General features: G+C 63.6%; 2 protein-coding genes across 3 annotated transcripts in view; both read left to right on the top strand.

Annotated features, from left to right (window-relative positions):
- The window catches only part of CCDC40 (coiled-coil domain containing 40), a 41,839-nt gene extending 29,320 nt beyond the window's left edge, over positions 1 to 12,519 (top strand). The window contains exons 12-21 of the mRNA XM_036268321.1: positions 1,135 to 1,378; positions 1,465 to 1,647; positions 3,399 to 3,644; positions 3,931 to 4,144; positions 5,220 to 5,389; positions 5,496 to 5,587; positions 7,462 to 7,582; positions 10,608 to 10,796; positions 11,106 to 11,264; positions 12,271 to 12,519. Of these exons, the coding sequence (XP_036124214.1) occupies positions 1,135 to 1,378; positions 1,465 to 1,647; positions 3,399 to 3,644; positions 3,931 to 4,144; positions 5,220 to 5,389; positions 5,496 to 5,587; positions 7,462 to 7,582; positions 10,608 to 10,796; positions 11,106 to 11,264; positions 12,271 to 12,519 (1,867 nt within the window). The remainder of the gene's footprint in view (positions 1 to 1,134; positions 1,379 to 1,464; positions 1,648 to 3,398; positions 3,645 to 3,930; positions 4,145 to 5,219; positions 5,390 to 5,495; positions 5,588 to 7,461; positions 7,583 to 10,607; positions 10,797 to 11,105; positions 11,265 to 12,270) is intronic.
- Positions 12,520 to 14,093: 1,574 nt separating this feature from the next.
- On the top strand, positions 14,094 to 27,052 carry GAA (glucosidase alpha, acid). 2 transcript variants are annotated; one of them, XM_036269538.1, is made up of 20 exons: positions 14,094 to 14,103; positions 16,479 to 17,035; positions 17,850 to 17,995; positions 18,401 to 18,566; positions 18,648 to 18,744; positions 19,194 to 19,313; positions 19,389 to 19,507; positions 19,594 to 19,725; positions 20,568 to 20,678; positions 20,791 to 20,880; positions 20,987 to 21,071; positions 21,470 to 21,587; positions 21,859 to 21,992; positions 23,317 to 23,468; positions 23,599 to 23,747; positions 24,567 to 24,708; positions 25,145 to 25,294; positions 25,693 to 25,857; positions 26,105 to 26,257; positions 26,653 to 27,052. In XM_036269538.1, exons 2-20 carry the CDS (start codon positions 16,511 to 16,513, stop codon positions 26,710 to 26,712), a joined length of 2,814 nt encoding a protein of 937 aa, XP_036125431.1. In that variant the 5' UTR covers positions 14,094 to 14,103; positions 16,479 to 16,510; the 3' UTR covers positions 26,713 to 27,052. The 2 variants fall into 2 exon arrangements, with proteins under 2 accessions (XP_036125431.1, XP_036125430.1); XM_036269537.1 differs by having other exon boundaries at positions 20,791 to 20,904.
- The last annotated feature ends 807 nt before the right edge of the window (positions 27,053 to 27,859 follow it).

Genomic DNA, 27,859 nt, shown 5'->3' with positions numbered 1-27,859 from the left:
TGGTTAGAGCGTCGGCCTGCAGACCAGAGAGCCCCGGGTTTGGTTCCCGCTAAGGGCACAAACCTCAGTTGCAGTTCGTCCCCAGCCCCGGGTTGGGGTCGTGTGGGTGGCAATCAGTCGATGTGTCTCTCGCACATCCATGTTTCTCTCTCTCTCTCCCTCCGCGCTGTCTAAAGATAAATGCAAAAATGTCCTCGGGTGAGGATAAAAAAAAAAAAAGTGTGCGTGTGCGTGCGTGCACGTAATAATTTCTATCACGGATGAGTGATCGCATTATAGAACATTTATAAAACGAAGAAAAAGATTTTAAAGTGCTGCTGTCTTTCTCCTTTGATTTTTTTTTTTTTATCCTCACTCGAGGACATTTTTTCATTTTTTGTTCAGATAGAGCGGGAGGGAGAGAGAGGAAGAGAGAGAGAGAGAAACATCGACACGAAAGGGACACATCGAGCGGCTGCCACCCGCACAACCCCAACCAGGGCCGGGGACAAACTGCAACCGAGGCACGCGCCCCTCGTGGGAACCGAACCCGGGTCTCTCCAGACCGTAGGCCAGCGCTCTAAGCGCTGAGCCAAACCGGCCAGGGCTGTCTTTCTCCTTTGGATGGGGACACGCTACCAGCCTCTGGGGCACGCGCAGGCTCAGGGGGGCAGATGGGAAACGCAGCAGGACAGCTCAGGAGGGAAAGGGGCAACGTCTCGCCCCCCAGCAAGTCCAGTTCTGCCCCCTAGGACTCGTGCCTGTGACCTCGACAGTGGTTACTGGTGTTTCCACGGCCGGTCAGCAGGATGGGAAGCAGTAGCCCGAGGGGTGCGGCGAGCCCCTCACGTGCTGGCAGCCTCGGGGTGCAGGTCTCTAAACTGGGACAATGCTCCCCTCCTAGGATGATCGCCACGACTCCAGGGGACAGGCAGCCGGCCGACTCTGCCCGTTAGCTTCCTTCCCTTCCTCCCCACAGTCACAGCCTTAAAAGCGTTTCAGACTTGAACTTGAAATGGGTAGTAGTCCTATCAGGGTGTCAGAGAGCCGTCGAGGCCTGGCTGCTACTGAGAGTCCATCTCCCAGTGCCCGTCTCCAGGGCGGGGACCGGCGCGTCCTGGTGCTGACCGCCTGTCCTGGCTCCCCCCTCGGCAGTGAGCAGCAGCACCGGCTGAGGTCCATCGACGGGCAGGTCGAGGCCTACAGGAAGTCCATCGTGAAGGAGGAAGAAAAGAACGAGAAGCTGGCGAGCGTCCTGAACCGGGCGCAGACCGAGGCCGGCCTGGTGCAGAAGCTGACCGCGCAGTGCCTGGCCCGGCAGGAGGTGCTCCAGGGTCAGTTCAGCAGCTACAAGCTGGTCCTGCAGGACACGGAGGACATGCTGGGCAAGGCCCACACGGTACGGCCTGCCCCCCGGCAGGGCCCCCAGGCCCCTCAGAGGGCCCCCGAGGCCCCCCACGGGCCCACCTGTGACTCCCTTCCCAGGAGTACGCGGCGAGCCTGGGCGAGCTGCAGACGTTGCGCCAGAGCGCCTGGCAGGAGCTGGGCGTGAAGAGGGAGCTGGACGCCTCCATCGTGGAGAAGCTGCAGGAGCACATGACCTCCAACAAGATGACCAAGTACTTCCACCAGCTGGCCCGGAAGCTGCAGAAGGAGAAGACCAACCTGGTGCGTCCGCCCCTCCTCCCAGCCGGCCTGGAGGGAGGACGTCATGGCTGACAGGCCCGCCGGTCCATTCCCTGGGGATTGGGGGCAAGACCACCCGCTGGGAGCACAAGCGAGGGCCCTGAGATGCACTGGAGAAGCTCAGGAGGGTGGTGGGTGTGAAGTGACCCGTCTGGCCCTGCTTCAGCCCCTCCAAGGCAGTGCCCAGGCCCCCAGGCCTACCCTGTCCCCAGCCGCCCATGAAGCGCGCACATGTACTACCATGAGTGCCCAGAAGAGGGCAGGAAAGAGTCTTCTCAGTCTGGGCTGGTGGCAGCCTGGGGGCTGTCTGGGATGAGGGGCGGAGATTGTGGACGGGCCAATCACCTGGAGCTGGGGTCCACAGACAAGGTGGGCACGGGTCAACGGGGGTGTCGAGAGAGTTCATTCAGGGTGGCACTGACGTCCCAGGAGGCCAGGGTGATCTCGACGCGAACAGCCTGGGAATGGAGCAGGTGGGAGGCTGGGGTGTTCTGGCTGGTGACTGGGTGTTGAGCGCCAGGGTAGAGAGGAAAGTGGGGGCCCTGTGAAGACCCCAGGGTGGCCTGGTGATCTCAAAAGATCTTGGCAAAGAAAGGGATGGGCTCACCGGGCAGGAGGGCCCTAGAGTGTTACTGCAGGGCTGGCCGGGCTGGCTTTAAAGTCCAGACATGTTGGGTGCCCCTGGAGGGACCTGTAAAACAGCCAGCAGGGGTCACGGGGAGGCGCCCAGATGGCCGGGAAGAAGAAGGGCCACGAGCAGGCTCTGTGTGGGCAGCAAGGGCCGCGGCGGTCTGGTAGGGTCAGGGCAGAGCCGCCGCCCGGGAAGAGGACCCTTCCCAACGGGAGCTGCCTCCTCGCCTGACTCACAAATACCACTGATACAGTGTCACAGGAGGGAACCCGCGTGCACCCGGCTTCTGGGAGCCACAGAGGCAGCGGGTGGGCTGGTCAGGCCCCGGGACGGCGGCCGGCCCTGCAAGGCCCTCAGCTGCTCTCCGCGGCTGCAGCCCCCGGAGCCCAGGCTGGCGAGAGCCCAGGGCCACGCGCCCCCAGCTGGGTGGTGGACAACACCGCACCGTGGGACCTTTTCCTTGCAGGATCGTGTCCAGCTTTTTAGTAAAATGCAGGGACATTTGTTCCACGGCTACAGATGAGAAGTCGTTGGTAACTGATTGCTGACTCAGAGAGCAGTGACCTGGCTTACTTCGGGCATCGACGAGGCTCTCCATTAATACTGGGGGGCAGGAGAAGGCGTGCCCAGCCACAGCCCCGGCCCAAACCCGAGACCACGTTGCAGATACGAGGGAGCAGTGCAGGGCCATCAAAAATGGGGTGACGAGAATAGAAGACATCAAATGAAGGAGCAGCTTACAAACCTATGTGTAGACTGTGACCCTGCTTTTGTGTTTTGGGGGAGGGATTTATATAGAAAGACTGGAAGCGGGGGACTGGTTTCAGGGATGGTGGTGCCAACCCCGAGGCAGGGTCACAGGCGAGTTCCTGTGTTCACACATTTCTGAGTGCTCCTGTCTGTTTAAGAAGAAACAATGTTACCTTTCTTTGCTGTGAGACATGGCTAGGGTCCTGGAGACGGAGAGCAAACGGGCTTCCTGCTCTCCCCACGAGGTTGTGAAATTTCCTCGGATGGTCTGGGACGCGGTGGGTCAGCCGGCTCCTCCCGAGCCTCCCGGGAAAATCCGTCATGCAGACGTGTTTCCTTGTGCCCCCTCCAGGTGACACACCTTTCCAAGATCGACGGTGACATCGCTCAAGCCACGCTGGACATCACCAACACCAACTGCAGGCTGGAAATGCACCAGAGGACGCTGGCCGAGCTGGACGTGGAGGTGACAAGGGTCAACGACCTCATCAGCAACAGCGAGAGCGAGATCTCCAGGCGCACGATCCTGATCGAGAGGAAGCAGAGCCTCATCAACACGCTCAACAAGGAGCTGGAGCAGATGGTCTTCAAGCTGGGGGTACGGCCCGGGCCGGGGCGCTCTGGCGGTGTGCGCGCCTGGAATGTCTTATGCTTAGACGTGAACCCACGTGGGATACAGCCCCTCCTTCCCCACACATTTCACGGGTACACGGCCTGGGCTCTCAGGGGAGGGCCCGCAAGGACAGGGCCCAGGCCTCTGAGCAAATGCCCCCCAGTCCCGGTGCGGGTGCAGGAAATCAGGGCCCGGCCCTCTGCAGCCCAACCGGAAAGCAGGCCTCTGCCAACCAGGAGGCTCATTTGCCGCCGGGGGAATCTCCTCACAGGGGCAAGAGATGGGGCCCCTGGACCTGGAAATCAAGCGGCTGAGCAAGCTGCTGGACGAGCAGGGTGCGGACGTGACGCAGGCGCAGGTGAGCTGGCTGCGGCTGCAGCAGGACATGGTCAAGGCCTCGCAGGAGCGCGAGGCGCAGCTGGCCGCCCTGCACCAGTTCCAGAAGGAGGCGCACATCCTGGAGCAGAAGAAGCTGCGGATCGAGAGTAAGGCTCCCGGGACTCCCGGGCTCTGGGGACGGCACCGTGCAGGGGGTGGGGGGGTGCCGAGGGCACCGCTGCGTTTCCACGGAGCCTGGACGGCAGAGCACAGCCACGCTGGCGGAGTGTGTGACCACGGGTCGTCGCCCTGACCGCCGCCCCGGATGGCGGGTGGTTTGCAGTCACGGTGGCGGACAGATTCAGAAATGGACTGAATTGGCTAATTCGGGGCTTCAGGGCTCTGCGGCCAGAGTCGCATGCAGGGTGCCCTCCCGCTCGACGCAGGGCAGCTCCGCGGAACTCGCCAGGACGCTGCGGGTCCTGGGGCAGGTGCCTGCCCGGGGACATCAGTGACGCCTCGGGCCCCAGACTCAGGAACAGCCTCTCTTCCCCTGCAGCCGAACTTAGAAAACTGTCCCACTGTCCCCCAGTCCCGTGTCGCCCCAGCTTGTGTCTAAATCTTAGGGGTCTCCCACCTGCCAAAATCCAGAGGGAGAGGCGGGCACCTTCCTGGGCACCATCCGCTCCATGGCCACCTGCTGAGGTCCTGGTCCCTCAGCTCCTACCTGGTCTCTGACCTGGAATCAGGCAGGTCAGCCTGGCCATGCAGCCCCTCGGGGTGCCGCCCAGGGGTCAGGGCTCCCTCTGCCTGGGCACATCGCACCCCATTTCCTCCCAGTAGTCCTGCCACCTGCTTGCCTGACCCTGGGGCACCCAAACTCACCTGTTGGAGGCTAGGGTAGTTGTTTTCCGCCTCCTGCCCCCGAGCTTGGTGGCGGCGGTGTGGGGGCAGGGCCCTCTTTCCCGGACACCAGTGTCCTGGCCACCGGTGATCTACGTGGTCTCCTTCACGGTGCCCCGCCTGCCGGCCGACCACACCCCGGTCTTTCCAGGTTCTCAGAGGGCCGGGCTTTGGAAACCAAGTGGCCAGAAGGACCCCCTTCCTCTTCTCGGGCCCTGGAGGGATGTGACCAGGGCGGGGCGCCAAGAGGACAGTGGGGCAGGAGGGGAGCTGGGGAGGTGCGGCCCCTGCTCGCAGCCTCTGGGACCGGAACCCCTTGGCCCCTGCTCTCCGCCACAGAGAAGATCGACCAGGAGAAGAAGGAGCAGAAGGACATCGAGCGGCACATGAAGGACCTGGACAACGACCTGAGGAAGCTCAACATGCTGGTCGGCAAGAACCGGAGCGACTCTGAGAGCCTGCAGCAGGACAACCTGGTGACCGAGAACGAGTTCGTGCACACGCTCAAGGTCGGTGCCCGCCGTCCCCGAGGGCACGGGCTCCAGGGAGGGCCCGGCTGTGGGCACGCGTGTCCGCCAGCGCCCACGGCTCAGCTGTCCCCACCGCTGCCCGCAGGCCTCCGAGAGGGAGGCCATCGAGATGCAGGAGAAGCTGGAGCAGCTGACCGCAGAGAAGACGTCCATCATGTACCACCTGGTGGAGGCCGAGTGAGTGCCACTCGGTGCCCTGGTCCTACTGCCCCTGCCCGGCAGGGTCCCTGGGAAATAGGGCAGCTTTCCTTGGGCTGAACTTTTTTAAACTCTATTTTATGCTGCATGATTATAAGAGCAATCCTTGCAAACTCTAATAGCTTCAGGCTCTTGGTGTATCCGGGCTTTTTCCTTCTCCCCGTGTCCACTCCTGCACTTGAGTGGGATGTTCTCAGCTCCTCCTGCAGCTCACGCCCCTCCTCTGCCTCTGCCTCTGCCTCTCTGTCTCTATCTCTGCCTCTCTGTCTCTTTGTGTCTCTGTCCATCTCTGTCTCTCGGTCTCTGTCTCTGTCTTTCTGTTTGTCTCTGTCTCTCTGTCTCTGTCTCTTTGTGTCTCTGTCTCTCTTCACCTCTGTTTGTTTCTTTGTCTCTCTCTCTGTCGGTCTCTGTCTATCTCTGTCTATCTGTCTATCTCTTTGTGTCTCTCTGTGTCTCTCTGTGTCTGTCTGTCTCTGCCTCTCTGTCTCTTTGTGTCTCTGTCCATCTCTGCCTCTCGGTCTCTGTCTCTGTCTTTCTGTTTGTCTCTGTCTCTCTGTCTCTGTCTCTTTGTGTCTCTGTCTCTCTTCACCTCTGTCGGTCTCTGTCTCTCTGTTTGTTTCTTTGTCTCTCTCTCTCTCTCTGTCGGTCTCTGTCTATCTGTCTATCTCTTTGTGTCTCTCTGTCTCTGTCTCTCTGTTTCTCTCTGCGTGTCTGTCTCTGCCTCTCTGTCTCTTTGTCTGTCTCTCTCTCTTTACGTCACAGTTTTGTCTGTTTCAAAGGCGGGCAAACCCTTTCTGGAAAGAGACAGGCAGTAAATGTCTCTGGCTTTTCGAGCCTCGCGACCTGTGGGAGCCGTGGGACTCTGCCATCAGCGCGCATGCGCAGCCACCCACAGCGCCACGCGGGCGGCTGTGCCGATGCAGCGTCGCTGGTGGACGCCGGGATTGGGTTTGACATGCCTGTGCCCAGACTCGGCCTGGAGGTCGCTGTGCATTTCCCACATCGGGCACACCTCAAGTTAGCTGTGCCAGCCACAGGCGGCCAGGGCCCGTGCTGGGGCAGGGGAGGCCGAGGCAGGCGGCGGAGCAGGCTGAGACAGTGTTGTGGGCCCAGACTCCTCCTGCCACGCTCGAGCCCTCAGTCCCTAGCTAACCAGACGCCCATCTCTGCCCCAGCCGAGGCTGCCCGTCCGTGGGCTCCTCTGGGTGGTGAGTGCCGTGGAGGCCCAGCCTGTGAGCCCCACCTGTCCCCCCGCACACGGGGCGCCGTGGACGGGAGAAGCCGTGGGTGGGCCCCCTCACAGGTGGGCGCCAGCAGGCTTCCTGCCGTCTCTGCGCTTCCTCTGGGGGGCACGCGTCAGGGCGGAGAGGAAGGCAGGGCGGCAGGATGCTAAACGACCCTCCACCTCCATGGAAACCTCCGAGACTCTGGTCCCACCCGGGTCTCCAGGGTGGCACAGCCCCTTGCCCGGGGTTGGGTAGGCTGGCAGGAACTTGAGAGAGGATGTCGGGCCCAGGGGTTTAGGTGGACTTTCTGGTCCCAGAATGGGGGACATTGGTTCTTATCTGTCACACCCTGCGCTTGGGCCTGGGTATCAAAATGTGCCATCTGTCCCTTGAGGGCATCTCTTCATGGAAAAGAAGGCAGAGGGTGGCCCATAGTGACCACAGCAATGACAGAGCTCAGCCCTCATGCCATGGCCCACACTGAGCACCGCCCGCTCCTGCCCAGACCTGACCCCCATGCCCACCGTGGCTTCTCCACCCGGAGGGGTCCTCCGAGCAGGCGCTCAGGGGAGCTGCCGGGAGAAAGCGCCCCCACCCCCGGCTCTGACACGGCCTCTTCCCGCGAAGGCACCAGATCATGATTTGGGAGAAACGGATCTTGCTGGCGAAGGAGATGCGTGCCTCCGTGGACTCCAAGACGGGCCAGACGGAGATCCAGTCCATGAGGGCCGAGATCCACAGGATGAAGGTGGGGGCGCGGGGGGCCGGGCCCCGGGGAGGGCAGGGACCGCTCTCCCAGCTCAAGGGAACACGCTGCCCCCTCGCTGACCTCCGTCAGGGTCTGTCCTTCCTGCTGAGAAATAGTCACAGAGCCACACAGCCGCACACGGCATTTCCTACCTCGACCCCGGCCTCGCCCGGCGCCGGCCACGCCCGCTACTAAAGATGCTGACTGTGGCCCCAAATCTCAGGATCCCCTAATGAGGTGTATCGCCCCGTTGGACCAAAAAGAGCCCCAGGTGACAGAAGGGTCAGAGAGCAGCCCCGCCGTGCCCCGTGGCTCCCCCCAACGACTGTGCTCCGCGGCCGCCTCTCCCTGGGCCCTAAGAGGCCAGTGACTGAATCGCAAGCTGTCACTGAGCCAGAGGTCGGGGCGTTCCGGAGGCAAGAGCAGGTAATCTAAGTACAATGTGACAGCCCTGGCCGGTGTGCTCAGCGGTTAGAGCGTCAGCCCGCGAACAGAAGGGTCGCGGGTTCAATTCCCGGTCAAGGGCACATACCTGGGTTGCAGGTTCGATCCCCGGCCCCCACGTGCCGAAGGCAACCGATCGACGTGTTTTCCTCACATGGATGTTTCTCTCCCTGCCTCCCTCCCTCTCTTCCACTCTCTCTGGAAATCAATGAACAAATACCCTCAGGTGAGGATTAACAATAAATAAATGAATACATAAATAAAAGCAAAGTGAAATGTGACATCACTTTCATGAGGCTGTTTTTAATAACAACCCCTCTGGCTGCTGAGTTCAGAGGGATTCTGATCAAGGGCACAGTTGACACTTGAAAAAAAAACAAACACAATTTAAGTGACTTTTTAAACCACAGAAGCCCGGTCTGTTGCTGCAGCTGGTCCAACCCAGCTCCCTCTCCCCCTTCCCCCTCCCCCTCCCTCCCCCCTCCCTCCCTCTCCCCCTCCCCCTCCCCTCTCCCTCCCTCCCCCCTCCCCTCTCCCTCACCCCCTCCTCCTCCCCCCCTCCCCCTCCCTCTACACACACACACACACACACACACACACACACACACACGGGGACGGCCGCCCTTCTACTGGTTGGTTGTTCTCTCCTTAAAAAACAGGAATTGTACGTATGAATCAGCAACTGATTTTCATTGTTGTTAATCCTCATCCAAGGATATTTTTCCATTGAATTTTAGATAGAGTGGGAGGGAGGGAGGGAGGGAGACAGAAACATCAATGTGAGAGAAACACATTGATTGGTTGCCCCCTCCACCTGCCTCACGACCCCAACTGGGCCGGGGATCCAACTTGCAATCCAGGTACATGCCCTTGACCAGGAATCGAACCCATGACCCTTCAGTCCATGGGCGAATGCTGTAACCACTGAGCCAAACTGACCAGGACAAATCAGCCGCTGATTTTTAAAAAGCAACTCAGACATGAACAGTTACAGGATAGACTATGCTCATATCATAATTTATTGAAACAGTCCCAGGTTGATGAAAATTCAGATTGTTTCTAGTTTGTTGTTTTGCCACAATGAAACAGTGTTATGTGAATACGCTTACGGTAGGCACCCCCTGTTGCGGGGGAAGCTTTCCACCCCCCCGGTGGACGCCTGAAACCGTGGATCGTACCGGATAGTACCGAGCCTCTGGATACTGCTTTTCCCTCTACATACGAACCTTCCCTTCAGGGAAGCACCCTCTAGCTTTTCTCCGGCATATCTCACTTGTCAGAGAGAAGGGGCCATTATTATTACGTAAAATAAGGGTGACTTGACCACAGGCACTTCGTCCCAGCGGCTGGTCTGATAATCCACACAGCTGCTGAGTGACAGACGCGAGAGGCTCAGGACAAAGGGATGACTCCCATCCAGGCGGGATGGAGCGGGGTGCTGGAGGTGTCATCAGTCCACAGTCCATTTAAAACCGGGGTGGACTAGGTCTTCCTCCACCCCTCTTAACTCAGGGGTTTATCCTTTTTCACTCTAAATTAACTTTATTATTATCTTTTCCTTTATTGGTTTTTAGAGAGAGAGGAAGGAGAGGGAGAGAGAGAGAGAAACATTGATGAGCGAGAACATCGATTGGCTGCCTCCTGCAGGCCCCCCACTGGGGATCGGGCCCACAACCTGGGCATGTGTCCTGACCGGGAATCGAACTGGCGACCTCTTGGTGCAGGGTCGACGCTCAACCACTGAGCCACACCGGCCGGGCTAAATCAACTTGATTGAGGCATGGCTTACATACAATAACATGTACTTATTTATTATTATTATTTTTTTTAAATCTTCACCTAAGGATATTTTTCCATATTATCTTCAGATAGAGTGGGAGGGAAGGAGAGGGAGCGAAAGGGAGAGAGAGAGAAACATCGATGTGAGAGGGACACATCAACTGGCAGCCTCCTGCATGACCCTGACCAGGGCCAGGGACAAACTGCAACCGAGGTACATGCCCTTGGCTGAAATTGAACCCACAATTCATTGGTCCATTGGCCAACACTCCACCATGGGGACAAACCGGCCAGGACGACATGTACTTATTTTAAGCGCATGGCAAGTTTTGACACCCAATCAAGACACTTCTGCTCCTCCAGAAAGTTCCCTCATGACCCTTACTGACCTTGTCACTACACCCCAGTCCCCAGCCCAGCTCCCACAGGCCCTCCACATTACCACCCACAAACTGTGGTGTGCTTGCCCCAACTGGGAACTTAACCGGGGACGATACGATGGACCAAACCACACAGTGACTGGATCTCACCGGCGTCGGGGGGCTAATGTCCCTTCTCTGCTCTAGAGTCCAGTCCCTCTGCACGTGGCCCTCCTGTCTCCTGACCCCTGGTCTCTGACCGGCCCTCAGTGTTTCCCTGTTTGCCTTTCATTCTCTGTCCAGACCTTAAAATCATTCTGACCAGGTGACCAGGCCTCCAGATTCCTGACCTCCGGTGGCCTCACCCCGGCCACCCCCTGCCGGATCTGTCGGTGCGGCGGGCGGGCTGGCCTCCCACCAGCCCTTCTGCCTCGTGTACCCAGGTCAAGCACGGGCAGCTGCTGAAGCAACAGGAGAAGGCGATCCGAGACATGGAGCTGGCCATTGCCCACAGAGAGAGCATCTCCACCAAGGCCGAGGGGCAGAGCAAGATGGACAGGAAGGTGCTCACGCGGACAGACTTCCATCACAAGCAGATGGAGCTGCAGCGGAAGATCAGGGACCTTCACAGAGTAGGGAGCCTGCCGAGGACGGCCTGTCCACCTCTGGGGCCCACCCCTCCCCTGCACTCACGGTCGGCATGGCACTGGCCAGGGCTTTCCGAGCTGCCTCTGCCTCCAGGGAGCGGGCGGCAGCATGGGCTTAGCTGGGACCGTCCCCCCCATCACCCGGCTCCCAGCTCCCGAGGGGCAGGGCCCATCTTTGTCCCCTCTGGGAATCCTCCCAAACTGTGTGCACAGCAGGCTCAGCAGGGCCCGACGCCCCTCTGTCCGCCGGCTAGCCAGGCTCAGGGCCCCAGGCTGACCCCCTCTGTCCCCTAGGCCACCGAGGGGTACAGCAACAGCATCCGGGAGCTGGAAGAAACCCAGAAATGCTTGAGCGACTCCCTCCTGGAGAAGCGGACACAGCTCTCCACCATGCAGAGCCACACCGAGGAGCTCGAAGCCAACCTGGAGCAGCTCACGGCCCTCAAGCGACAGGTAGACAGGCCGAGGGCCACCTGGGCCACGACAACCCGGGTGCGGGGTCCGCCCTCGCATCGGGGTTCCCGTGGGCCACGCACGGGTCCCGGAGCCAGAGCCACGAGTGGAACAGAACGGACAGCAGCCTGCCCCTCTCGAGGCCGCGCTCCGGGGCAGGAGGGCAGTAACAAACAGTCCGGGAGAAGTGGTTCCGCGGGAGATGCTCTGGAGAAAGTAAACAGAGAAGCAGCGCGGTGGGGGCCCACTTGGGAGGGAGTCGGAGAAACTGACGTCCGAGTCAGACTTGAAGGAGGCAAGGGAGCGAGCCTCCCAGGCCGAGGGACAGTGGGGAAAGCTAGAGCAGAGACTGCGCCAGGGCCCCCAGAGGCCCGCAGGCTGGACTGCAGGGCAGAGAGGGCTCCCTGGGGAACCACAGTCACGACCTCGGGCTTTTCTCTCAGGGAGGCGGGCAGACGTCGGAGGGGTCTGGGGCCGTGGGTGACGGGTGAGCAGGGTGATTGGCTCCGAGGTTGAGTGAGGAATGGAAGGTGGACACAGGACGCCTGTGTGAGGCCACTGAAGTTCATGTGGAGGACAGGGGTGCAGGGACAGGGCCGTGGCCTGCAGTGGGCTGGTGGCAGCCGTCTGATCCTGCAGAGGATTTCAGAGCCGCCCCCGGGGGACCTCCTTCAAGACCGGACGTGGTGTGAGCAGAGCGAGTACCCCCAGTTCCAGGAGGTCTGGCAGGACTGAGGGGTTTGGGCCTGGTCAGCAGAGACAGGGAGAGAACAGATGGGAGCGTCCCACGCCGAGCCCGGCACGTGGCCCGGCACCTGCCTCTTAGCCGATGGAGGAAGGCTCCACCCAGCCTCATCCCCTCCGTGTGGGGACTCAGTGCCTCCAGCCGACCCCTTCCTGCACAGCCCTGTTCTTTGTCATTTCCTGAGTCTGGTTTGTAGGGGGACCGGTGGGTGTCCTCTTTTAATGTGCACAGCCTGACACGGGGCCTCTTATCCCACCCAAGAAAGTCTCCGAGCTGGTGGCCCTGCAGACACGCGCCAAGCACCTACAAGCGGTGAAGGACGGCAGGTACGTGTTCCTGTTCCGCTCTAAGCAGTCGCGGCTGGAGGAGCGCAGGCGTCTGAATGACCGGCTGGCCACCATCAGCACCATCCTGGACCACGTGAACGACCAGTACCCCCAGTTCCAGGAGGCCCTGCTGCAGCTCCGACAGACCATCGCCAACCAGCTGGACTCTCCCGGGCCCTCGTAGAGAGCAGCCCGGCCCGCGCCTTCCTGGGCCGGCACCCCGGGCAAGAGACCAGGGTTCTGTGTATCACCTGGGACTTAGGATCTTTTTGTGTCACCGAAAGCCATGTCTACCCTCAGAGAATGACCCCGATTAAGCGAAATAAATAGGCCAGCACTGTCGGAAATTTTTCTAGCCACCCACCCTTCTAAAGCAAGTCAAACCCCAATGTTCCTGGTCACAGTCAGGCAAGCCTCCAGTGTGCAGGGGCAGAGCCTGTGACCGCAAACCCCATTCCCGAGCAAAGCCTGGGTCTGTTCCTGCAGGTCAAGGGGGCTGAGCTTCCTCCTCACTGCGGGCTGGTCCCCTGTAAGTCTTGTGGGTGAGCAGAGAAGGGGCCCCCTGGAAAGCAGCAGTGTGGTGGCCCTCGGCCCCGCCCTCTGCTAAGGCCATCTGAAAAGGCACACCCTCTTCTCATCAGCGGCCTGCTCACTCTCACCCCCCAGAAAAGTCCGGCCCCTGCTCCTGCCCCCACGCCCCGCCTGGGTTAAGTTCAGCTGCTCAGCTCCAGGGATAAAGTGCAGGAGCAGTGACCCCACACGGAGACCTAACAACTGAAATAAGACGGCGCCCGAGGGAGCACAGTTAGACCTAGCCCGCCCACCCTCCTCACTGTCTCGGGAGCCTCCTCCTCCACCCTCCTCCTGAGCACCTGTTCCCGTGGCTTCTCTGCAGTGTAAAGGGAAACTATCCACAACATAATTTCACTTTCAAACCTGTCAACAGAAAAATAAATATTTTTCCGAATATGGAGAAAGGCTTATTGATCCTAACACGTTTGAGAAACGCGAAAGCCAAACAGAATCGGGGAGGCGCGCAGCCCCTCCACCCCCAGGCGCCCCCCCCACGCCCGGCAGGTCCTTCCCGCGAGTCCCGGGTGGGCGCCCCGCGGGCAAGACCGCCTCGTGCGCGCTCGTCCACACACGGGCGCTTCCCACGGTACGAGACATCCTTGCAAAGCTAACGTGGTCACGACGGTCAGCTTCACGCGTGACGACAGTGTTGTCCGCTACGCAATACGGTTAAGTTACTTGAAGCGGCTCTGACGTCGCTCCCTCTGCCTTTTGGGTGCTGAACACCTGCGCCCGCCTTTTAGGCTAGATTGGCAGGAGCGGGGCCCTGGAGCAGCCCGGCAGCTCCCAGGAAGCCTGACAGCCGCTGGCATGTGCTACGGGTGGGTGTCGCCCCCTCCCCGACCCCGAAGGGCAAGGTCGCGGCGTCAGAGCGCCGCTCCGGGGAGCTGCGGTCCACCGCAAGGGGCGCGCCCCAACCCCCACATCGCAGGTGCGCAGCGGGAGGGTCAGGATACGGCATGTGGCCCGGCTCGCCCCTCCACCAGGGGGCGCACGGCCAGAGAAGCGCATCCTAACCCAGGGCGCCTGCGCGTTGGCGGTCACGTGGTCCGCTCCCTCCTTGACCGCGACCGCCAGCACCTGACCCTGGATCGCAGCTGCGGGCCCGGCGCGCGTGCGCAAAGGTGTGCGGGACTGGCGCTGAGCGCGCGTGCGCAGAGGTGAGTGGTCCGGGAGCGTGCGCGCGTGCGCGGAGGTGAGCGGGCAGCGGCTAGCGGGCCGGGGCTGGTGTGCGGGCCCCGCGCGGTCCGCTGCAAGCCGGAGGCTTGGCGGGTCGGGGCACTCGTGACGCCCGAGAGCGGGAGGGATCGATGGGTCGATTGACCGGCCGGTCGTCAGTGATTTCCTATTGGAGAAGCTGGGCACGTCGAGCCGGGGTCCGCGCGCGGCGGGGCAGCAGTAACGTGGGGACCCCAGGACGTGGGGACCCCGGACACTGCTCGGTCCTCATTCAGCCCGCAGTGCCGGGCCAGGAGGGAAACTGAGGCACAGCCCCTCGCTTCCCGCTGCAGGGGCGGAGCTGAGCTGAGGCCGGAGCCGCGTCCCTGCAGGCGGTGACCTGCAAGCGGCCACTGGAGGGCGGTGCCCCCGGCCCGACCTCCCGCTCCTCCCCTTGCTCTCAGCGGCACCCCACCCCCACGGCCTCCCGTCTGGGCCTCTTCCCAGGCCGTAGCTTGGAAACCGCGAGGGGTGGGCTGGTCCCGCCTGTGCCCAGCGCCCCGTGCCCAGCACCCCGTGCCCAGCACCCCTGTGCCCAGCACCCCGTGCCCAGCACCCCGCCGTTTCTGCACTCTGGGTGGGCAGGGGTGGGCACCTAGAGCTCCCCACCGGGACCCTGCTCTGCGCTCTGAGTTCCCTAGTTTCTGAGTCCTCGCATCTCAAGGTGTCACATGTGTCTGAGAGGGTCAGGTGGAGCTGGGACACTGATAGAAAAATAAGTATTTAGTCGTTGTTCCCCAGTCCTGAACCCCTGGCATCTTGGGAGTGAGGAGTGTGTTTTATATGATAATGAGATGATGCACGGCATTGCTCGGGGCCGGTCTCCAGAAAGACAAGCAAGACTCAGGGTGGGAACTTGCACCCCCAACATCTGGGGAGCTGAGAGGGGCTGGTGATTGATCACCAATGCCAGTGATCTAATCAATCAAGCCTACATAATGAAATCCTAAACTTCTTGGGGTTTGGAGACCGTCCAAGCTGGTGAACATATTTTGATGCAGGGAGGGTGGCAGGCTCTCAGAGGGCGTGGAAACCCGGCGCCCCTTCCCCCTTCCCTCACCACCTTGTGGTTCCTGGTTGTATCATTTATTACAAACCCGAGTTCTGTGGCTCGTTCTGGCCAGTGTTGAACCTGAGGAGGCGGGGAGTTGTGGAACCTCAAAGTCCTCGCTGGTTGGTTAGAAGTGTGGTGCTGACCCTGGACTTAGGACGGTGAGCGCGGGGTGGTCTTGTAGGACCGAGCCCTTAACCTGTGGGGTGTGTGCTAAGTCCGGGAGCTGGCGTCAGAATGGACTGGAATTGACCCTGCTTGGCGGCTGCTCCCTCAAGTCCACCACTGTCCTGAGACCAGGGTGCTTCTGGCCCATGATGCGTAACTAGAGCAAGCTGCTTCCGGAGCCCCGGAATCCCTGATGGCCAGCTTTGGCTTCAGGACCCTCTCCAACCGCGTGGCCTGGCTGAACCTTCCTCCGCCTGCAGGCAGTCTGGGGCGCTGACCCAGCCACCATGCCGCCCTCCCGTGGGCTCAGACTCCCGTGGGGTGTAATGGCTCTCCCAGCCTCCAGCACCTCCCCCTTTGCTCTTAGGAAGGACCCCCTAATAGGATCCCTGCGTCCTTCCACGTGTCTGCTCCCTGGAGGAGCCAGACCAACAGTGTTCCTTATAAAACGCTCAGGACACACAGACAAGCGAAATGAAGCTAACAGCAGCCTTACGTCCCGAGTAACCAGAGCGAGGCTCAATGCGGCTGCTGCAGCAAAGACAGACCCAGGACCACCGAGGCTCCCCCAGCCGAGCCCGCTTCCCCCCAACCTGACCTCTGGGCTGGCGCGGCTCTGAGGGGCTCTGGTCTTCCGCTCCTGGGGTCCAGGCCTCTCCTGTGGCTTTGCCACCCCTGAGTGTTGCCCTGGGCCACAGTGCTGCCCAGGCTGTATCCCGTACAAGTCAGCAGGAGGCGGCAGAGGGCAGGGGCGGGTACCGCTGAGCGCACCCCCACTCCCGCCCCACTGGTCACAACTTAACCTCCGTCTCTGCAGAAGCAGGCTCACACTGCTGTGGAACCTGCTTGTCACCATCATGTGGGCTTTGAGTCATTACATCATTGTTACAGACCTTCTACCTGCATTTCATTTGTAACACTTCACAGCATCTCCAAACCCGTTTTCTCTCCTTTCCCTGTGTCCCCTCCCCATGTCTGTCCGACTGGTACTGGGTGAGCCTCACCTGCCCACCTCCTGGGCAGACCTCACCCCACCCTGGGCACAGCCGGCCGCACGAGGTCACGCCTGGAAGCTGCTTAGAGTCCCCGAGGCCCCGGCTGCTCCCCGTTAAGCCTGGTTCCTCTCTTCACAGGCCTCAGGACCCGTCCCCCAGGAACTGACACCATGGGCTTGAGGAGGCCGTCCTGCCCCCGACCCCTGCTGGCGGTCTGCGCCCTCCTCTCCTTGGTCACCGCTGCCCTCCTGGGGCATGTCCTGCTCAACAGTTTGACGCTGGTCCCCCAAGAGCTGCACGGCTTCTTCCAAGCACCCGAGGAGATGTTCCGCGCTCCCCAGCAGGGAGCCAGCAGCCTGCGGCCCCAGGCCCACGCGAGAGCTGCACCCACACAGTGCGACGTGCCCCCCAACCGCCGCTTCGACTGCGCCCCAGACAAGGCCATCACCCGGGAGCAGTGTGAGGCCCGGGGCTGCTGCTACGCGCCTGTGGGGCGCCCCCGGGGCTCCCAGATGGGGCCTCCCTGGTGCTTCTTCCCACCCAGCTACCCCAGCTACAAGCTGGGGAACCTGACCACCACGGACACGGGCTACACCGCCAGCCTGACCCGCGCCGCCCCAACCTTCTTCCCCAAGGACATCATGACCTTGCGGCTGGACGTGCTGGTGGAGACCGAGAGCCGACTGCACTTCACGGTGGGCAGGCTGCAGGGCCGGGCACACGCCGAGATGGGGCGGAGTGTGAGGACAGGGCAAACACGGGCTCGGTGGGGTCTCGGCTTATTGCGCAAAGGTGTCTTGGGCCCTCGCGGAGAGTCCTGGTGTGAGCTGATAGTGACCAGGAGGTCCTAGAACTTGTCCTAGAGGGTAAAGTGATGTCTCACCCAGGACCTGCGGCCAGCAGACGGGACGGTGGTGAGGGAGGAAGGGGGGACATTCCAGGCAGGGGGTGGTGGGGTCCCAGCAGCCGGCTCTGTCCCCAAGGCAGGGCCTTTTGTCTGCGCTCTCCCAGCCGCCGGAACGCAGGCGGGCACAGAGCAGCTGCCCTGTGAGGCCCTGCGGACAGTAGTGCACAGGCAGCCGGCCCTGCTCTTCGCTCCTTAACCGTGTCATTGCTCAGTGGTTACTGTGCACCAGCCCCGGGCAGGGCTCTGGTTCCGTTTCTCGTCCGCCGTGTGCCAGGTGTGCCCGGTTGGACAGTGTTACCAGATTGAGCAAACAGAAGTGCCCGGTGCCTAGTGACCTTGAGCCAGACAACCCAGGGCTGAGTTTATGCTTTCGGTGCAGACGCCCTGCGCTGAGACACACTAAAATGTGTTTCTCTGAAGCTCGATTCACTGGGTTCTGTCGTCAACCTGGCAACCACAGCAGGTGTGCCCACAGGGAAACCGAGCGCAGGGAGGCGACCGAACGGACCCCTCGTGCCCCGGCGGCTGCAGGACGGAGTGGGCAGGTGTGGGGATGGTCGCCGGCCCAGCAACAGCCTCATGACACCGCCGCTCTCATCCAGATCAAAGATCCCGCCAACAGGCGCTACGAGGTGCCCTTGGAGACCCCGCGAGTGCACAGCCGGGCGCCATCCACGCTCTACAGTGTGGACTTCTCCCAGGATCCTTTCGGGGTGGTGGTGCGGCGGAAGCTGGACGGCCGGGTGCTGTGAGTGCTGACCCCGGGTGGGACGGCAGGGAGTTGGGACGGCACTGTTCCTGACCTGTCCTGGCCCACTGTCCCCTTGCTGGGAGCTCAGCACCACAACTGCTAAGTCAGGAGGGGTTGGGGGCTGCCTTCCCCAGCTCCCGCCTGCAGCCAGGGCACATGGAGCCCGCCCGCCCGGGGTGGCGTGGGCACACCAGGCAGCATCCTCTCCCCAGCGTGCTAGGGCGCTCTCCACACCGCGTCCGGTACCCCAGGCTGGCGGGCCTCACATGCTGCTGCTGTCTGGTCAGCGTGTCCAGAGCCGGCCAGGCCGCTCCGGCCCCCTCGGCACACCGGGGCCTGGGGTCCCTCCGGGAGGGCCCAGGTCAGGTTTGTTGGCGAGGCGGCCTGGTCTCCTCCCCACAGGCTGGACACCACGGTGGCGCCCCTGTTCTTTGCTGACCAGTTTCTGCAGCTGTCCACCTCCCTGCCGTCCCAGTACATCACTGGCCTCGCTGAGCACCTCGGCCCCCTCCTGCTCAACACCAACTGGACCAAGATCACCCTCTGGAACCGGGACATTGCGCCCACGGTACAGGGGTGGCCGGGGTGGGGCCCGAACTGGAGGAGCCGCACGGGCAAGGGGCCAAGCGCTGTGTCCTCTGCTCCCCAGCCCGGCGTGAACCTGTACGGGTCCCACCCCTTCTACCTGGTGCTGGAGGATGGGGGCTTGGCTCACGGGGTCTTCCTGCTAAACAGCAACGCCCTGGGTAAGCCAGCGGCCAGGTCCGCCCCCCACCCCCCAGTCAGAGCTCCCAGGCCAGGGGCCGCCCTGGGCGTGGCCAGATACCCTCCTGTGTGGGCGGAGCGGGGCCTCTGCACCTGCCTCCCCAGCTGGGGGACAGGAGACAGGCTGCGGACAGGGTCAGGCCTCTGCTCTCCTGGGAAATGACGTGGGCTGTGGCCTCTCCAGCTCCGCCCTCGGCTTGGGGCAGGGGCCCGAGAGGGGAGCCCTGAGGTCCAGTCGCTCAGCCTCTTCCTGCCCTGCTCCAGGGTCCGCAAGTCCTCAGGGTCCCCTGTCCCTACGCAGGCTGTTCCCGGGCTCCCTGTGGGAGGACCCCCTTCACCAGAGGTAGTTTGGCCCGTCCCTCTGTGAGGTGCCAAGGGCCCTGGGGGCAGGCGGGTCTCTGTCCCTGAGCCCCAGGTCTGCCCCCCACAGATGTGGTCCTGCAGCCAAGCCCGGCCCTCAGCTGGAGGTCGACCGGTGGGATCCTGGACGTGTATGTCTTCCTGGGCCCGGAGCCCAAGAGTGTGGTCCAGCAGTACCTGGACGTCGTCGGTAGGCCTGCCCCCCCCTTCCCGTCCACTCCCTCTCGCCCCCCGCCCCTCACCCAGCCACCTCCCTGTCGCACAGGCCGCCCGTTCATGCCGCCATACTGGGGCCTGGGCTTCCACCTCTGCCGCTGGGGCTACTCCTCCACCGCCGTCACCCGCCAGGTGGTGGAGAAGATGACCAGGGCCGGCTTTCCCCTGGTGAGTGCGGGGGTCCCGGGCCGCGGGGGGGGGCGCAGGGCTCGCCCGCGCAGGCCAGGGCCCACCGCCCGGGTGCCACGCTGCAGGACGTCCAGTGGAACGACCTGGACTACATGGACGCCAGGCGGGACTTCACCTTCAACAAGGACGGCTTCGGGGACTTCCCGGCCATGGTGCGGGACCTCCACCAGGGCGGCCGGCGGTACGTGATGATCGTGGTGAGTGCCCCTCCCGCCAGCGTGCGGCTGACCGGCCTGGTGGCCCGACTCCCGTTGGCACCCTCCCCGTGCCCGCCGTGGGCACCGAGGCTGCTTTCTGAGCGTCCTAGACGTGGAAGGATCTCAGGTTTGCGGACGTGGCCCCTGCTGCCCAGTGGTGTCCAGCATACGGGTCTCTGCCTGCTGCTCAGGACCCTTTCGGTTCTAGGCTATTTGACTGGCTCGGAGCAAGGGGGGGACGCTCCGCTGACATCGCCCAGCACCGGAAGGGCCAGGTGGAGCAGTGTGCAGGGGCTCGCGTGTCTCCTGGCCCCCGTGCCCAGGTCGGCTCTGTCTCAGGAAGGCGGCAGGGCTGGGTGGCCCAGCACGAAAATACACCCTCCCTGGGCCTGTCCCCAAAGCCAGACGGATGTGATTCGGGGGCCCAGCCTGTGGCTGGAGGAGGCGGAGGGGAGGGGTAACCCCAGGGAGAGGAAATCCGGTTGGCGTCGTGCCGGTCATCGGTCACCGGTCACCGGTCACCGGTCGCCTCCTCGCGGCCCCTCCGCGGCTGCTGGCGTCAGTGGCCGCTCAGAGCAGGGAGGCAGACGCAGACCTTTGTTTAGTCTGGAAGAAAGAAATGCTCACTATGCGACGTTTGTGCAACCCTGAAGCCCCCAGAGCAGAGGTGAGGCCCGCGCCCAGGTGCACCCAGGTGGCGCCCCGAGGCCGGCGTGCGTGTCCGGGACCCGCACACACGAGGGCCTCAGCCTGCGGTGTCTCGGTGACATCCTGTGTCCCCTTCCCGGCCCTGGCGCCAAGGTTTGGGGCGTTTCCTTCGCCCACGGGTCTCTCGCTCCCAGGATCCTGCCATCAGCAGCTCCGGCCCCCCCGGGAGCTACCGACCCTACGATGAGGGGCTGCGGAGGGGGGTGTTCATCACCAACGAGACCGGGCAGCCCCTGATCGGGAAGGTAGAGTGGGGGCGGGGCCGAGGGGCGGTCCTGGCCAGTGGATAGAGCGGGGTGACGGTGGCCTCCTTCCAGCTGGGGTCACTGGGCTTCTCCCCTCTGGCCTCTCACCCAGGTGTGGCCAGGGCCCACTGCCTTCCCCGACTTCACCAACCCCGAGGCCCTGGACTGGTGGCAGGACATGGTGGCCGAGTTCCACGCCCAGGTGCCCTTTGACGGCATGTGGATTGTGAGTGTGCCCCCGCCCTGGGTGTCCCTGAGCCTGGGGCGCCGGCCCCGCCCTTGCGCCCACCTCTAGGGCCTCTCTGCAGGACATGAACGAGCCGTCCAACTTCGTGAAGGGCTCGGTGGACGGCTGCCCGGACAGCGACCTGGAGAACCCGCCCTACGTACCAGGTGAGCTCCCACCTGCCGCCCGCACCAGCTACGGATGGGAGGGCCTCTGGTCTGGGACCCCTGAGGAGTCAACGGCTGCAGCCAGCCAAGAGGGGGGGCCCAGGAGTGAGGGTCAGGTGTGGGAGACGCCAGCTCTGCCGTGTGGCCCCAGCCGTGCAGCTGAGGTGAGACCCCGTGAGGGCGGGCCTGTCGGGCTCAGGAAGACGGACAGAGACTTAAGGTGGGTCAAGGGCAGGTGCCGTGAGTCTGGGTCCGCGAAGGGCAGCCTTCGGCATCACCTTGTCCCTGCCCTCGGAAAGCGGGGCCTGCGTGAGACGCCCCAGGTTCCGAGGGTGCTCCGGGAGGTAGGGGCACAGGCCGCTGGGCGGAGGCGGCGGAAACAGCCTCGCTCTCCCCAGGGGTGGTCGGCGGGACCCTCCGGGCAGCCACCATCTGCGCCTCCAGCCGTCAGTTCCTGTCCACCCACTACGACCTGCACAACATGTACGGCCTGACCGAGGCCTTGGCCTCCCACAGGTGAGGCTGCGTGAGCGGTGGGGGTGCAGGGAGGTAGGGAGCCCAGGCCGCCCCCGGGCCAGCTGGCGGCCAGCACCTCAGAGCCAGGAGGAGCTTGTCCCCCCTGTGACGTGTGTCGAGAGAAGCTGGAGGCCCGGCAGCTGACTGCCCAGCAGCGTCGGCAGTGGCCTGGCCTTGCCTCCCCCACCCGCCCCGCTTGGTCCCTGCTACATGCCGGGCACGCCGGGGGCCGTGACCCGCTCCACACAGCGCTGTCCCCCACTCCGCCCAGGGCCCTGGTGAAGGCTCGGGGGACACGCCCCTTTGTCATCTCCCGCTCGACCTTCGCCGGCCACGGCCAGTACGCCGGCCACTGGACTGGGGACGTGTGGAGCAGCTGGGAGCAGCTGTCCTCGTCGGTGCCAGGTGACAGCGCCGTCGGGAGCAGTGGGCCCCCGGGAGGCGCATCAGAGCGGGGTGCTGGGCTCGGCACGGCTCGGGCACACGGGCACCGGCGCACCTGTGCAGCTGGCGCACCTGTGGCCTCCTCTTCTCGTTGTCCTCATCCCCACGTGGCCTGGCAGGCGGCAGATTCTCCCACAGTGTCCCTTCTGGCCTCACAGTCTGCCAGCGCCGCCTGCCCCGCCGGTCTCGGTGCCCGCTTCCCCCTCCCCCCGCAAAGGGCAGCGTAGCTCTTGTTCCGATGCCACTGGTGGCCAGGAGCCCGGGGCGGTCGGGAGGAGGGCGTGCCGGGTCACCGGGGCAGCTCGGAGCCTCCGACACCGGGCGGAAGCGCTTCGACCTGGAAGGCCTGCTTCTGAGTGGGGTGCAGGTGCAGAACTTGGGGCGCAGGGGCGTCCTGCCCAGCTGAGCTGTGGGGAGAGAGTGCCTCCCTCCTTCAGAGGCTGGCTCTGCCCACAGGTGCCCCTGGTTCTGATTTGCCCCTGGGGCAGGTGTGGTGGGGGTGGGGGCGCCCAGCACCCGCAGGCCAGTCTCTCAAGCCGCCTCGGGGTCCAGGTCCTGGCTTGGCGTCCTGCTCCAGTTCCGGGGTTTTAGTTCTGCTGTGAGCTGCTGGTCACCAGGCAGAGGTCATGCCGCTCCGGGGTGGCACCGGTGACAACCAGACGAGTCCCCAGGGCCCTGGGCCGTGAGCAGTGGCGGGCGCCAGGCTGAGCCCACCCGGACCCTGGCTCCTCGCAGCGCAGGGGCTCACTGACCCCTCCGCTCTCACCAGGTGCCACACACTGGGGAGCCCAAAGCCACAGGCAGTCCTGCACAGTCGGGGGCCTGATCACGGTGTGGGCGGGGCCAGGCCACGCCCCCGGGCCCCTGGTAGAGTCCCTCCTGCCTCTCCGCACAGCAGCCCACGGTGCTGGGCCTGGGGCTGCACCCCTCGGACCTCTGTCATCTTACGGCTTCCCCCCGTGTGTCTTTATTTTCTTGTAAGGTCACCAGGCGTATCGGATTAGGGCCTAATGACCTCATCTTAATGGGGTCACACCTGCAAAGACCCTATTTCCCAGTAAGGTCCCGTTCACAGGTCTGGGGGTTAGGACTGGAATGTTCTATTTTTGGAGGACGCCCTTCAACCCTGACGGGCTAGTGTGCTCCCGGCCCCCGCCCAGGTGTTAGGGAGCACACGGCAGGTACAGGTTGTCCCCCTGCCAACCCCGATGGACCGTGCCGAGGCCGGCGAGGGCCTGGCCGGGGTGTGGGAGGGCTGTGGCCTCAGGCCCTGTCTGCCCTGCAGAAACCCTGCTGTTCAACCTGCTGGGGGTGCCCCTGGTGGGGGCCGACGTCTGCGGCTTCTTGGGCAACACGACGGAGGAGCTGTGTGTGCGCTGGACCCAGCTGGGGGCCTTCTACCCCTTCATGCGGAACCACAACGACCTGCACAGCCTGGTAGGTGGGGGCGGGTCTCCGTCCGGGGTCCGGTCCTGACAGGCCCGGCACAGCCCGCCCAGAGGAGCAGGGGACCAGGGCGGCCCCTGGGGCCAGGACCGGTGCTTCCTCCGCCCTGTCTCCGCCACAGCCTCAGGAGCCCTACAGGTTCAGCGAGCAGGCTCAGCGAGCCATGAGGACGGCCCTGGGCCTGCGCTACGCCCTGCTGCCCCACCTCTACACGCTGTTCCTCCGCGCCCACGCCAGGGGCGACACCGTGGCCCGGCCCCTCTTTCTGGAGTGAGTGCCCGGGGCAGGACGGGGTCCCTCGGTGCCCCTGGGGGGGACAGCCCGGCAGCTGAGTGAGCCGAGGCCAAAACCTGGGCCTACCGGGCACCCCCGCACCCCTCCCACGCACCCCAGGTCGCACCCCGTAGATGCCAGCTCGGGAGACCTGGGATGAAGGGCAGAGCAGGGACCCGGCCCCCAGTGGGAACTGGTTATACGACCATAGTGACTGAACGTCCTCGGGGCTGGTCCAGGGAAAGGGCCCGACGGGCTGCGCCCCCGCGGGGACAGGCTGCGCCCTAGATGGCAGCTCATGTTGGAGGGGAGGTCACCAGTCACCCCTGGGAAACGCAGGCTGCTTTCCCCTCGCCTGAGGCTGAAGTTCCCGGTGGGGTAACCAGGTAAATGTCGACAGTGAGCTGCAGGACAGGAACCGCTGTGGGCGGCTTCCAGGCGCAGCAGAGAGGAACGAGGGTTAACTTGGGGAAATGGCACCTGTCTGCACAGAAACTGAACCGCTGAGCGGCTCTAAGCACATGGCAAAGGCCGCCGGAGTGGGAGGCGTCACCAATGACACGGCAGAGGCCCCTCCCCCGGGCGTCCAGGGCTCAGACAGCACTGAGGACAGACAGACAGCAGCAAGGACAGCTTGCAGAACAGGCGGCGTGGGTGGCCCCCCGCCTGGCGCCTCACTGTGCTGACCAGGCAGGGCGGCTAGAGGGAGACCTGCCGCATTCCCCCGGGTCCTGGCTCCTGGGGCCCCTGCTGCTTCCCTGCTGGCCTCGTGGGTGCACTGACTTCAGGTGCCCCGCCCCTGTTCCTCCTGAGCAGGTTCCCCGAGGACCCCCGCACCTGGACCGTGGACCGCCAGCTGCTGTGGGGGGAGGCTCTGCTCATCACGCCGGTGCTCGAGGCCGGGAAGGTGGAAGTAACCGGCTACTTCCCCTCTGGCACGTGGTACGACCTGCAGGCGGTGAGTCCGGGCCCTCTCCCCGAGGACTGGGGACAAAGGGGTCTCTCCTCCTGTCCCATCCGTGTGGGCTCGCCTGGGTGCTCCCCGGCGTCATCCCACGTGATCTTTGCAGGAACCCATTTTCCAGATGAGCAAACCGAGGCCCCAGCTGTAACTTTCTGGGGTCCTGCGGGCTTCCCTGCCACAGGTGGAGCAGGACCCCTCTTTTTTTGCTCCCAACATCCTGCCCGTCCCAATGCCCTCTGACCTGCCCCACCCAGACCCGGGCTTCGGGCCCCTCATGTTCCCACTAAGTGGCCAGGTCTCTGTCCCTGAGGTCACACCGGCTTGTGTCTGCCTGGCCTCCTGGGCCTCCGTGTGCAGCCCTTGGCTCCTGCTGACAGCACTGGGCCTCGCCACTGCCCAGGACCCTTGGTGACGCGCTGTCCCCGTCCAGGTCCCAGTAGCGGCGCTCGGCAGCCTCCCGTCTCCACCTCCGGCACCCGTCCGGTCTGCCATCCACAGTGAGGGGCAGTGGGTGTCGCTGCCAGCGCCACTGGACACCATCAACGTCCACCTCCGGGCTGGACACATCATCCCCCTGCAGGTACCTGGGCCGGACACTGGGGCCATTGGTCTGGGACCCACATTGCTGTGTCCCGCGGGGCGTCCAGCCTCAGGTCCCGGGCAGAGGGGCCGTGTCTGGGTGGGGGGTGAGCGGGCCCGGCACGGAGGCTCTGGATACAGGTGCAGTGACCCGTGGCTGGCGTGGGGCATGGGGCTGCTCCGTCGCCTGTCCCAGGAGGCAGCCGGTCTGCAAACATCTGTGAGCCTCTCGTCCTCCGGGCTCCATTCGGACAGGCCGGCCGCCACGGGGGTCCGGGCCCCTGGGCTGCAAGCTGTCGCAGACGCGGGTTTCCTGGGCGCGGGTCTGTCCTCGCGTCCTTCCCGCCCCAGGTCTGGGGGCTCCGCCAGGTGTGCAGCAGTGACGTGTGCACTTTCCAGGGCCCCGCCCTCACGACCGCGGAGTCCCGCAAGCAGCCCATGGCGCTGGCTGTGGCCCTGACCCCGCGCGGGGAGGCCCGAGGCGAGCTCTTCTGGGACGACGGGGAGAGCCTGGGGGTGCTGGAGCGCGGGGCCTACACGCAGGTCGTCTTTCAGGCCAGGAATGTGAGTCCTGACCTGCCAGTCCCGGCGGTGACTGCCCTGGTCTGGGGAGGGAGCCCGGCCTGGGGTCCCGGGATAGCCACCTGTCCCCTGGAGGGTCAGCCCAAGTGCCCCCTGGCTGGAGTCCTGAGTGTTCTGCTAGCACGGGCCGGGGTGCCCGCCTGCCCTCCCCTGTGTGTCCAGGGCCCCATCCTGGGGGCTTCCTGCCTGGGCCATCTGCTCATGCCCGGCTGTGTCTCTGCGGGGCCAGAACACCATTGTGAACCAGCTGGTGCACGTGAGCGGTGAGGGGGCTGGCCTGCAGCTGCGGAAGGTGACGGTCCTGGGAGTGGCCTCGGCCCCCCAGCAGGTCCTCTCCAACGGCGTCCCTGTCCTCGACTTCACATACAGCCCTGACACCCAGGCAAGAGCCGCAGACCAAGCCAGAGGGCTTGTCCCCCGGGAGGGGGAGGGGCAGGAGGCACCTAGGATCCTGGGGCGCTGTCCGCCGAGCTGGCATCATGGGACATGCTGTCTGGAAGCCATGGACACTCAAGCCTCCTGGGGGGGCGGACTGGATCCTTGTGGGGTGGGAAGGATCGGCCCCTCACGCTGTCGCCTTCTGGTGCCGGCGTCTGCCCTGACGGCCACGTGTTCGGGGCCTGATGAAGCACATGAGCTTTGTCAGCGGGGGAGGGACCGAGAGAAGCCTCTCAGGCCGCCGCCGCCCGCCCGTGTCCAGGCTCTCGTCTGCCCAGCGTCGGGGTCTCTCCTCTGCCGGTGATGGCCTGGTGGCCAGTGGTTCTTTCTCGTTCCCAGACCCTGGACATCCCTGTCTCGCTGACCATGGGACAGCAGTTCCTCATCAGCTGGTCTTAGCCGAGGCCAGTGGCGTGTGGGGCCTGGAGCTCACCCTTCGAGGGGCCTGACGTCCCTCCAGCACCCAGATCGGCTCACTGTCTACCTCCCGGGCTGGGCTCTGGGCCAGCCCCTCTGCCCGGCTCTCCGCCCTGAGGGTGGCCTGGGTTGGACGTTTCACTGAAGGCTCGCTCCCCATAGCCCACCCCTGCCTGGCACGCGCGTAGCATCAGTTGCCAGCTGCCTGCAGGTGACGTGAAGGTGGTGCGTGGGGCGCTGAGGCACCTGGGCCCCGACGGCAGGATGGAGCTGGGTGGCCGCCGCAGACTGCTTTCTGGGGAACTCGGGAGAATTCACAGGACTGGGGAAACCTTCCCTTTTAAGTGCAATTATTTGTAATAAAAGGGCATCTGTAGTCAAGTCTCTGCGGGTCCCTGTAGCGTCCAGGGTACGGAGGGTGTGCCCGAGGGCCTGACATGGAGGTACACACTCCATCCCCCACGGGCCCCTGGACACTCCTGATTGGTGGTGGGTGAGGGGCTGAACGAACTGTGCAGCCTCAAAGCAGTGCCCTCACACCCTCCCCTCGCCACACCTCCCAGTATCCCGTCTTTACTGTGACGGGGAGCTGTGTGGACAGGGTCTACCCCCACACCCTTGTCCCCAGGCAGCCACTGGTCTGCTTTTGGCCAAGATCGGAATTCATGTTCTCCAGAACCTCATCTCAGTGGAATCCTACAGCATGTGTTTTTGTCTCACTAACGTTACTCAGCGTAATGACTGCGATTCATCCATGTGTACGAACACCCTGTCCTTTTTCATTGCCGAGTAATCTTCCACCGTGCGGATGTGCCGACTTTTCATGGATGTCAGCGTTGTTTTCGATGTTCGGCTGTTACAATGAGCAGTCGTGGTGAGGCTTTGAGAATGAACATGTTTCATTTCTCTCGGGCAAATACCAAGGCGATGTGGTCAGGTCACAAGTATGGGTGTCGGGTTCATATTTTTTAAATCTGCCAAACTTCTTTCCACTGTGGTTGCTCCATTTTGCACGCTGCCCGGCAGGGAGAATTGCAGGCCCTCCACCTGTCACCAGCACTTGTATCACCATGTCTCCGGCCTCAGCCTCCTGGTGAGCGTGGGGCTTGCTGCGGTCCCCATCCGCCTG

The sequence above is a fragment of the Molossus molossus genome, unplaced genomic scaffold (assembly GCF_014108415.1).
Source record: "Molossus molossus isolate mMolMol1 unplaced genomic scaffold, mMolMol1.p scaffold_m16_p_19, whole genome shotgun sequence".
Classification (NCBI taxonomy): Eukaryota; Metazoa; Chordata; class Mammalia; order Chiroptera; family Molossidae; genus Molossus; species Molossus molossus.
The sequence above is the reverse complement of the archived record's forward strand: the minus strand, read 5'-3'. Positions and strand labels throughout refer to the sequence as shown.